The sequence below is a fragment of the Populus nigra genome, chromosome 2 (genome assembly GCF_951802175.1).
Source record: "Populus nigra chromosome 2, ddPopNigr1.1, whole genome shotgun sequence".
Lineage (NCBI taxonomy): Eukaryota > Viridiplantae > Streptophyta > Magnoliopsida > Malpighiales > Salicaceae > Populus > Populus nigra.
Window position 1 is genome coordinate 34,895,451 of NC_084853.1, and position 12,000 is coordinate 34,907,450.

Genomic DNA, 12,000 nt, shown 5'->3' on the forward strand with positions numbered 1-12,000 from the left:
GCGCCTAAATTAATAAATTCAATAATTCTTTTCACGTTCAATTTTTTTAAGATATACAATTTAAATAAAAATATGAATTAAAAAAACTTAATAAAAATTATTTGAGAGCAAGAATGAAGCTGGGGTGTTTTTTTTTTTTTAGATTTTCTCTTTTAAATATAAAACTAAATGAAAAAATAATATATATTTTTTTAAATACAAACAAGTTAATCTGAAAAAATAAAAAAAATAAAATGACTATTAAGTTCTATTATTTTTTTTTTAAGATCAATAAGTTCATTTTTATAATTCATCTTATGAAAAAAAACTCATATTTATAAAATTTATATTACCTTATGTTATATTAAAAAATATATCATTCAATTAATTTTTATTTTCTCTTTTCTTTCTTGTTTACTTACAATATTATAATTTTATTTATAAATATTTAGCTTTTTTACATGTAAAATAACTTATTTTGATAATTATTTTTTTTATATTATCTAGATTAACATAGGTTAAACCAAGCTAAGCTATTTAATTCGTGATTTAAATTATAAACTTCACCAAGTTCAATAAATTTTTAAAAATTTATTTTTTATTTAATTAAATAAAAAACAACAAATAAAATTATTAAGGAAATTAAAATTTCTCAATCTAAAATTCATTTTCTTATTAATGAATCTATTTATTATCTTAGAAAACACATTTTTTTTATATGTAGTAAACATTATTTTTAAATAAAAACTAATCATGATCCTAAAAAAAAATTAAACAAAATATATAAAAATAATATCTCAATATTTTTATATATTATAAGAAGAAAAAAATTAATATGATTAAATATAAACAAATTCATAAAAGAATTGAAGCACAATTTTTATTTTATTGAATATTCATAAACAATTTTACAGAGCATCAACTCAATTTATCAATCCAATATTAAAATAATTTTTTAACATTATAGTAACTCCATATAAAAAAAACAGTACAGCAAGTTTAGGCTTTCCAAAAAAATTTGAAATTTTTTTTTTATTATTTGAAGTAATAAGTTTTTGATATTTTCAAATCATTTTAATATATTAATCTCAAAAATAATTTTTAAAAAATAAAAAAAATTATTGACATACTTTTCTGAGTGAAAAGCACTTTAAAAAACAACCACAAACACACTTCCAAGCACCCTAATGAATGACCAAATTGCTGTAAGTTGTGCTGCTCAATGAATATTGATTATTGACACGATAAACAAGCAGATAAAACTTCCAAAGTATTTTAGCTTCACAAAAATAATGAGAAACCCATGGGAAATTAGCTTTTCTGCTTTTGAGCACATATAAGCTAAGTAATCCATCTTAATCTTGTAACTGGCCATATAAAAAAATAAAAAAAAATAAAAAACAGATCAGACAGGAATAGACAAGCCCTTCTTTGCCATGCTATCGAGGACATCATTCAGTGCTTGACACAATCCAACAATCTGCAAAATTATGCAGCAAGCAAGGTATAAGAGCTGCTTCAGAGGGCAATACCGAGTGCATGAAACAAATTGAAAAGAAATCTAGCACTGGTTAAATTCCCATGAAATTTGTAATCATGGCTAGGAATCACCTGTTGATCCCATTGTTGCAGCTCTACAGTGTCATCCTCAAAATGTATGACTGCTTCCACCTGGTGTAGGCAGGTATATTGGATTCAGCAGAGCAAACTTGAATTTGCTAGGAAACAGATATCCAGAAAGAAACATATCGACAGCAAGCCCAAGGCCCAAAAAAGCAAATAAGGTAAACCCCGAGACTAAGTTTAAATTTGAGGTGATGTTAGCAATGCAGTTCCAGAAGAACATAAAAAAAGTGCTGAGTAGACAAGTGTCTAACTTAAATGTTGCAACACAAGTTGCCACTAGCAGAGAAAAAATATGACATGAATGGGCAAGTCACAATGAAAGCTCAACTATACCGTAATAGGACAAAAATGTTCCCAAGTCCATTGTGGCCCTCAAAATTAAATCTAGTCTGAATATCAAATTCATTATCATGCAATCCAATGAAATCCTTGATAATTGCAAAAGTCTGAAATTTTGAGAGCCAGGATCAGAATTTCAAGTTTCATACCTGGTCGATCGATCCCCTCATTCTATCCTCGTAAATCATTCTCGATGCTATCTTCTCTGCCTGAAAAGCAAAAAACAAAAAATAAAAAAGAGAATTTAGTTCTCACACAAATATACTGTGAAAGCATATACTGAGGAAAAAACAAGAGCAAAATAAAAAGAGAGAGCCAACACCAGCAGGGACTCTATATTCAAAGCAAGACTCAAAGAAGCAGGTATCATAAAGCATTGCAGATAAAGAAAAATAGAACAAGATTAAATAGGCACACTATGCATACTCTTATCATCTGAGACACATCAGACAACGGATGGAGCTAAGCAAATGGAAAACCCATGAAAATGCATACAAAGACTGAATTCCCCATCAGCTTTCAAAACATAACATCAAAGGGGGAGAAGGTGGAAATATTTAAAGAAAACACAGCACACAACTTGATCAGTAGATCTAACTGCATGACAAGATACCTGCACAACTGATTTGATCAGTATACTAAAACGTTGATAGAACTCACACTTTAAAAATAAAGGGTAGAACATCAATTACATGAGAACCTTGGCAAATCATGACAAACTGACCTTGTGTGGAGGAATTCCCAGCAAGGTGCCCAACTCTTCAAAGCTACAGAAAAATAAAGTGGAAAACCAAAAAAAAATTAGTACAGAAATTACGAGGAACCTGAAGGAAAAGGTTATCCAAGACAATTGCATCTCCAACCTTATATTTGTGTAAAGTTTGCTAGCACTCAAAAGATTGTGCTCAATCATAGCACGATCCAGTACAGTGAAATTGTCTGGTAAAAGTGCTTTCTGTTGAGAAGGCAAAAGGGCACCAATTATAGATCATAACATCAAGTGAATGTGGCATCAATAACAGTTGAAAAGACATTTATAACCTGATGTGCTTTGAGTTCCTCAGAAAATGCATCAATTTCTGGTTTTCTCAAAATTCTCTCTAAATACACCTGGTAAATTCATACAAGGTTTCTGCTAATAAAACTTGAGAGGCATTGAGTGTGAAAAATAGTAAAATTGAAAACAGATACAATGGTGCAGTATGCTGCATGAGTGTGTGCGCGCGTGTGAGAGAGAAAGCACCTTTTGTAATATAGGATAAATTTTTAACTTCGAGCATCGTTCATCCTGGACCATGTCCATACATCAGTATATCTTCCAGAAGTATAATGCAAATCAATTTCTTATGAGCATACGCTAAGATTGTTTACCTTGTACAAGGTAGCAAGAACACGTGAACGTTGAGGACCAGCAGCAGCCAAGATAGTACATGTCACAGCAGCAGATAGAGCTTGTTCCAATGCTTCCTCATCAATGGTTCTATGATGAACACAACAGAAGAATGTAAAGAACTGTGTATCAGTGCGGTGCCTCAACACACCAACAATTTGTAAATGGGAACTGGACAGTAGAAGGGCACCATTTTTGTTACAGATAATAAATTTTATATCTGAAAAGTTTGTTGCCTGGACAATTCTTGTTGAAGATGAAATTTCATATTTTAAAAGTTGAAGACAATGACAAGAACCATAAAAAACAAACTGCTATATTCAAATATGAAAAATATTTCAAGCAGTATACTTTCACATAGGGTTGGATAATTCACAGCATAAAATACAGGTCAATAGTATTCTGAATTAAGTTTCCATACCCAAAATTTATTCAAAGGTAGTTCAGAGAAAATCAAAGCCAATGTGGCATCAAATTTATCCCATTCAATGCTGTTCTATGGGCAAGCACAGGTAGTGCAGAGACAGGAATAGATTCAATGCTTGAATAACATTCTATAAGTCAACAAAACTAGAAAAACAGAGTTGGCTACATTCTTAAGATTCCACAGAGAATCAAAGTAAAAACTAAATGTACCAAACATTCACAATAAATAAAACCTAGTTTTACATACTCATCTTCTATTTGTCTCTTCTCAATTTGAGATATGTCATAGTAACGTAGTGCTGCTTCCAAAAACTTCCTCTTTAAATCCAAAATTCTTGCATAACACACCTGACAACAAGAAATAAGAAGCAAACAATTTAACAAAACAATAAACTTTTCAGCCTTGTATTAAATTACCCTCAGAAACAATAGAACGATCTGAACCTTGTATTGCAAGTTCAACACTTCATGTTGGCTGTTGCTAACCAAAAAAGATGCTTTATTGATGAAAGCTTCTGCATTAACTGCATCATCATCCTGCAAATATAAACAGAAGGAAACATCAATAGCAATTTCAAACTGTTTTATGGCACCTATAAGAGAGATAATTCCCTCAACCTAGCATTGAGCTAAAGTCAGATTTTGGAACTTGAACACTCAGTTTCATCTAGCTCTGGATAAATCTTAAAACCAAAAGAAGAAAAAATCACTTCACTTCACTCTAATTTTAGAAGAAACTCAAGTGCACATGCAGATAAAAGCAGGTATACCCCAATCCAGAATAATGGCAAGTACAATGCAAAAGTGATCCATCTTGCTGTTTATAACTCTAATAAAGCATCCAGGCCAATAAAAGGTGATAGATGAATGTGTTCATTTTCATCTAAATATCCTACAATCTTGCTTGACAAACTTTTAAAAAAAGTACATAAAAGCAAACAATATACCCAGAACCCAGTGACAAAATGTTGTTTATTAATGAGTTCATCACATATCCTGTGCAAGCATAAGAAAGTCAAATACCTCGAGATATAAGCGAGCGATTTGGACACACTTTGATAATTTGAATGAATCATCAATAACCCTGATGGAAAAATTATAAATAAATACAGATTGTCAGATAGTGGCATTTTAATAACCAGTAGAAATACAACTCCTATGGTTAAATATAAGGAATCTTACTCTCAGACCTCATTCCAGAGTCTAGATCAATGCCACTGAGCATCTGAGCTGCCTTTGACCATTGTTGTTCTGACTCATATAGTTCAGCAAGTTTCTCTCTAATTATTAACACCTGTGAGTCATACAATTAATCAATTTCATATCACTTAGAAATGATTTTTATCAAACTCTCCTTTTGTAGCTGCGGTGCAGCTCCTTATTTATGTGGAAGCTACTAATGTTTTAAATTTTTTTTGCTGTGACGTTCCTGCAGGCTTATCACCGGCAGTCTCCTCAGGGTCACAAACTCAGCGATGGCAACTAAACACATGGGTTGCGCTTGTTGCAAGAATTATGCAAAAAAAGTAATAAGAAAATTATGCGTTCAATCCATCTTGCTTTCAAGCAGTAAAAAACCAATATGAATGAAGCACATTCTCATAACAACAGCCAAATCTAACCATTGCGGTGTAGAAAGATAAGATTTGAACATAATGATTTATCCACGCACAATGCACACAACTAGCTTACCAAACTCGAACACGCCTGATTTTAATTGAATTAACTAGTTAAAAAAAGTGCTATCAGTAATAATAAGCATTAAGAAACCAGAGTTCAAAAAGGAAAAACAATGAAACCGTAGCATAAAAATCCAAATTCCAGAGCACAGCAACGTTGCATAAAAAGAAATCAACTTCACAAAACAATTGAACGATGTAAAAACGAACCTGTTCTTCGAAAGAAACAACCCGAGGCTGAATCTGAGCAAGGGTATAATGGGCAATCTCCTTTTGCGTCTCCGGCTCCAACCTCCCTAACTCATGAGCAAAAGTCTGCAATAGCTGCCTCGACACTACCAAAGGTACGTCGTCTGACAACACTACAGGTCGTTTTTCAACCATTAGGAAATAATCAGAAAAAAAACCCATAAATTTAAAGAAAACAAAAGTGAACAAAAACCTACTGTGATCGATGAATTTCTTGGCTTGAACAATGTCGTTAGAAGAAATAACAGAGCTGAGAATGTGTTTGTACTGTTCGATCTTTTGCCTCTGGTCAGTAATAGTCGAGGCACTGGCGAAGACAATCTCCATGGCTATCTCTTAATTTTGTTTACAGTTTTGTTGAAACCCTAAGCCCTAATTATTCTTTTTTGGGTTTATCGCCGGCTCCTCCGCGATCTTTTGCCTCTGGTCAGTACTGTCACGGTTTGTGATAGGAGTCCGGTATTTTTATAGGAGACGGATACTTGTCTGTAGCGTTGTTTTTGCAACAAGTTAAGACTCGGCACGTTATAACTGCTCGATGGCATTTTCATCAATTTCAATTTGACGCGCTAAGGAATTGATACTTAAAATATATTTTTTTATTAAAATATATTAAAATAATATTTTTTTATTTTTAATATTTTTTTATATTATTATATCAAAACAATTTAAAAATATATTAAAAATAAAAAAATAATTTTTTAAAAAAACACAATTTCACACAAACAGCATCAACTCCTACAAATTTATTATGGTCAAGCAATGGTAGGGTAACGCTTTTTTTTCTATTCTCTCTTTTTTTTTTTTAGGTTTATCAAATTCTAACCATAAAATTGTTGACATTATTATTATATATATATATATCTGTGTGTGTGTGTTTTTATGGTTGACATTATTATTATATATATATATATATATCTCTGTGTGTGTGTGTGTGTGTGTGTGTGTGTGTGTGTGTGTGTGTGTGTGTGTGTGTGTGTGTGTGTGTGTGTGTGTGTGTGGTGGTTGGGAAGGTTTGATTTCTATTTTGGTTTTCTAAAGAAAAAATACATTGATTTATTTTTACATTTATTATTCATCTTTTTAAAAATTACAATTTACATTTTAAATTTTATCACGTGCATAACAATTTACATTATAAATCATTCTATAATTTAATATATTTTACATTCACCAATAATATAAACTGTAATTTTCCAAAACATAAAAAGTAAGTATAACAACAACTAAACTATAAGATAATCAAAGTAATTTTTTATTTTTTTAAATTCAAACTTTGAAATTAATATTTGAAGAATTTAAATCTTTTAATACATCAAACATAGAAGATGTTGGAATTTGTTTTAATAAAACATGGTTAATAAACACATTTAAGGTCAAGTTTAAAATGGGTTCCACTAACTTTTAGCTTAAAATTTTGCTGAAAATTGTTTTCTTACGTAAGTTCTCTAACATAAAATATTAACATGATTAAAATAAATTATTGATGAATGAGACACTAATCTTAAAAGTTCTTTATTGGCATGTTTGTTATGAAACCCAAAACTTTCTATTTTATTTTTTTTTAAGAAAAAAACAAGGTTGTTTATTTAATGGGAAGTTGAAAGGTCATAAATAAACCTAAGCAAAGTTATGTGAGTTTAACCCCTAACACACACTTGACTCGAGCACGAGTCTCGTGTTTAAAAGGGTTTGTTTTTTGCTAACCTAGTTTTTTCTTGAACTTGAATTTATTATAAATTAATTATATGGCTCATAAATAACTACTTTTTGACATCCTTTTTTTTTATCTAGTCCAACTCATGAATCTGATAAGTTTTTTTTTAGAAGAGTTTCTTCAAACCTAATCAATTTTTTCAATTCCAAAACATCATATTTAAAGCCAAAATGTTTAGGTTTAATTGTAATTTTATGATAGGTAATCAAAGTTGGTAATTGTCAAAATTAATTATTATAATTACCAAAATTAATTCTTTATGAGTCTTGGTTCCAAAATCCATTATAAATATAAAGGGTGAAGGAAGAGTTTTACATATTGTTTTTCAAATTTTACACATTGATGCAAATCTCGTGATTACATAGTTACGCAATCCATAACAACCAAAACAGGTCAGGTAGGAGTGTAACTTAATGAAAACATATCACAAGACACTAATATTATTGAAATAAGAAACCCTCACCTTACGAATATCAATTCGCAAACGAGAAATATTAGGAAGATGTCATGAAGCCAATTAATCTTCAATAAGTCAATTTAGTTTTTTAGATAACCAAAAAATATGAGAATCTCTCTCACACAAGTTGAATATATTCAACATCAATAGTATTATAAAAGTCTGAATATTTTATCCTTACAAAGCGTATTTACACTCTTGAAAATAAAAACTCTAATGGATCTACTCTTATAAAAACTTTATTGAAGCACCTTTGTCTGCTTTGACTTTAGAGGATAAATAGATATGTTTTGAGGACGAGAATTAGCTTGGTGGAAATGATCAACTATTGGAATGTTTAGTTGATGACTTTCCCTACATACCACCACAAGATCAAGATCCTTATTTCTATGATAATAATAGAGATGATGTTTGATTTATGTTTCTTTTGTGTTAAAACATTTTACTTTTATAATATTTTGATATTTTGTTTAAGTTGAATAACTTTAAGTTAAAGATCTATTTAATCTTGACTATTTAGAAATATTTTAAATTTTAAAATTATATTTATTTGATATTGTGTTTGTATTGCATAATTTATAATTAATTTATCTTGAATTTGAATTATGTTTGTTGAATTATATATATATCCATTCCAATTGAAAAAACAAAGTAGCCGAAATGCAATTGACAACCTTGCTCAAAATAAGCCAAAGGGGTATTTGCTAAACACACCCTTAAACCCAAAAAACCCTTAATGAAAATGGCAAACCAAATAGGGTACAAAACCCTTTGACCCAATTGTTTTTTTGCTCGACCCAACCGGGTTAACCTGAAATTTTTGGTTCCACCATAAACCGAACTAAAAATCTTGATTTAACACGACAAAACCCAAAAACAAAACCAAAGAAAAAAAATATTAAATACAAAAACTCAAAAATTCTTGAACAAAACATATCAAATACCAAAAAAAAAAATAATACGAAGAACACTTGAAACCGAACTCAGTAACGTGGGTTCAAAATCATACCAAATTTAGTCATAATAAAGACACATACATGTTGTAAATCACGTAAAAATCAATAATCTAGCATCCAATTACTTGGATTATCACTAAAACGTTACGATTTTGTCAAAATAGGTTTCGGTTCTAAACTAAAATCCTAAGATTAAAAGTCATTGAAATCATATTATTGATGCAAATAAACACTAGATTATTGGTTAATCATGCATAAGGAAGGGTTTTAGGCAAATAAAAAAAAAGGTCAAAATCATGTAGCTAAGAAAATATTCTTGAAAAGAACACGAAGAACATATGAATAACATTTAACATGAACCCGCTCTCAAACCAGACTGGATATGGGCAAACCAAAAGCACATATATGTTGGAAATCATGTAAGGATCACTAATCTAGCATCCATTCACTTCGATTATCAATGAAACATTACGATTTGGCCAAAATGGATTTCGGTTCAAATCTGAAATCGTAGGATTAAAAACCATTTAAACACGTATTGATGTGAATAAACACTAGATTATTGATTAATCATGCATAAAGAAGGGGTATGTGCAAAGAAATGGATTAAAATTGGTTCAAATCTAATGGCTTAGGCAATGCGCTTTCTAAGAACACAAAGAAAATTGGAACATTGCCTGGCCTAGGGGGAAAAAAACTTAGTTATGCCCAGAAATGGCAGCTATTGCCAAGCCTAGAAATGAGCTTTTTTAGCTTCTAAAGCATACCTTTTTTTAACCAAACAAGTCATAATATCATACACAAATATTTTTTTTAAAAAAAATAACAAAAAACATCAAAATCAAACAAAAGGTACTGGATCTAATATATATATATATATATATATATATATATATATATATATAACAGATTATATGTTCCCACAGCATGGATTCAAAATTGATTTTCTAAACCTATTTAATGTATGAATAGACCTAGCAAACTCAGGGTAAAACACCCTTGCTTTAACAAGCATAACTTAAGTTAAAAAAAACTAAAACAATATTATATATCAAAAACAAACTTAAATAATAACTTTAATGTATCAAAAACACACAAAAAAAAACTTCAAAATAAACATCATCAAATAAAAATACAACAATAAAGAGGTGAATACAAAATTACTTGTTAAGCATTCAAACATGTTTTCTATGTTTATAAACATAAATATAAAACAAAAGCAAATAATAAAAAAAATCAAAAGCTGGCCACAAAGGACCTACTTTTAGATTAGAAAAGTATATTTAGAACAACTATTCTCTCTTTGTTTTTTTTTTTAGAAATTTTTCCCTTTTATAAACTTGAAAAGCTAAGAAATCTTTCATTTAAATCCAACCTTACTTAATTTGAAGGTTTGTAGCTCTACATTCATTAATTTGAAGTTATCAACTCGATCAGTCAAAATTGTCAAAAACAAAGGTCAATCGACCAAATGACGGGTCACTCACCTTTTCTTCTTTAAGTCTGGATGACGCGTCATTTAGGTTTTTTTTATTTGAGATTGGCAAATTTTAATTGAGGCCCTATTCTTTTAATTTCTTTTGATTGCACCTATAATTGCCTTCAAACTTTTAATTTCATGTAATTTCACCCCTTTCCAAACTCAATTATCATCACCTAAGTTGTTGCTTTATTCATTTTGGTCCTTGGTTCTGAATTTGTGCATTTAAACCCATTAATTGATCAACAAACTTCTAATTTCTTCAATTTAGCCCTTAATTTAGTCAATTTCAACCCATATATTCACATGAATTTCCCAGTTTAATCCTTGATTTTGGATTTCTTCAATTAAGTCTCTAATTTTCCATCAAACTTCAATATTTATGCAATGAAACCCCTGATTTGACCAAATTAACTCGAAAAAATTACAATTCGACCCCATACTTTAATTTATTTCAATTAAAGCCTAAATTGACTTTAGAAATCAATTTTTCTTGTATCATGTATGAAAGTTCAATCTTTTTACTTATTTCATTAGCATGGTCATAATTTAAGCATTTATATCTTGTAAATAAACCAATTGTTAATTTTGATTTTAAAGAAGATGAAGAAGAAGAAAGAAATAAAGAAATTGAAACTCTATAAAAATAGACATGCAAAGTAGTTATAGGAGTAAAAGGCGAGAACACGATATTAAAGAGAAAAAAAAAATTGATAGGGTTTTTAACCTTCTGAATGGAAGGTTTGAAACCCTATGGACATAAATTATTTTATTTATGTGTAAGCTAAGGTTGAACCAATATTGAATATTTATGAAAACTTTAAATGGTGGTTAGACATGATTAGGGTTTTGGGATTGTTGAAATTATAAGTTTTGTAGAGAGATGGGAGAGGGTGGAAATGGGTTCATTCTTTTTTTTTTGTTGGTTTGTCTTTGTCATAGCTTATTTACTTAGCAAGACTAATAAAATCATCAACTTTCTATTATGCATTAACCTAAAATATTGAACATGAGTTGAGAGAAACTTTGGGTATTAGGAGATCATGTATCATGCATTCCTTTTTTTAATTGGGCTCATCAAAATTATTACAATTTCTTATACACAACATTACATTAAATGAATGGAGAGACTGAATTGACGAACGTTCAATATTTAGGGGACATCAATTTTTATAGACAACGTTACATCAAATATGGGCTTTGTGTTTTATAATTGTACGTGTTTACTTTTTTTTAATTAGAATTTTCTTTTAATGTTACACACACACACACTTTTTTATAAGGAGGAGTGGATTGCCATGATCAAATTCATCAAGGTCTTGTTATGTATTATATCATGATATTTGACACCCTGATGATTATTATATTAACAGCCTTGTTTGTCTACACAAATAATAGAAAAATAAGCTAGATTTTGATATCAGATCAAATAATTAATATTATTTTACTAAGAGAAAATGTGTTAAATTAAGGATCATGATAGGAGTTGACTCAATGAAAAGATAATCTAACAAAACAAATATTTGAAGAGTGGAGAAGCAATTGTGCGACATGATTTTATATATATATATATAATTGTAATGATCTCATTTATATGTATTTTTATTTTAAAGCTAATGTTGAATATTATTATTTGAGATATTTGTTAATGTATTTGATATTATTTTTTGAATTTTAATGAGATATATCAAATGTTAAATGA

At 29.6% G+C, this 12,000-nt stretch overlaps 1 protein-coding gene across 1 annotated transcript; it reads right to left on the minus strand.

Moving 5' to 3' along the window:
* Positions 1-1,179: 1,179 nt before the first annotated feature.
* Positions 1,180-6,210, minus strand: LOC133681710 (COP9 signalosome complex subunit 4-like). The gene is made up of 14 exons (XM_062104817.1): positions 5,886-6,210; positions 5,650-5,801; positions 4,951-5,054; positions 4,784-4,844; positions 4,205-4,297; positions 4,008-4,108; positions 3,316-3,424; positions 3,188-3,232; positions 2,986-3,054; positions 2,808-2,899; positions 2,669-2,711; positions 2,094-2,153; positions 1,591-1,650; positions 1,180-1,459 (listed from the first exon to the last, which is right to left on the minus strand). The coding sequence occupies exons 1-14, from the start codon at positions 6,013-6,015 to the stop codon at positions 1,385-1,387; spliced, it is 1,194 nt and encodes a 397-aa protein (XP_061960801.1). The 5' UTR covers positions 6,016-6,210; the 3' UTR covers positions 1,180-1,384.
* Between the last annotated feature and the right edge of the window lie 5,790 nt (positions 6,211-12,000).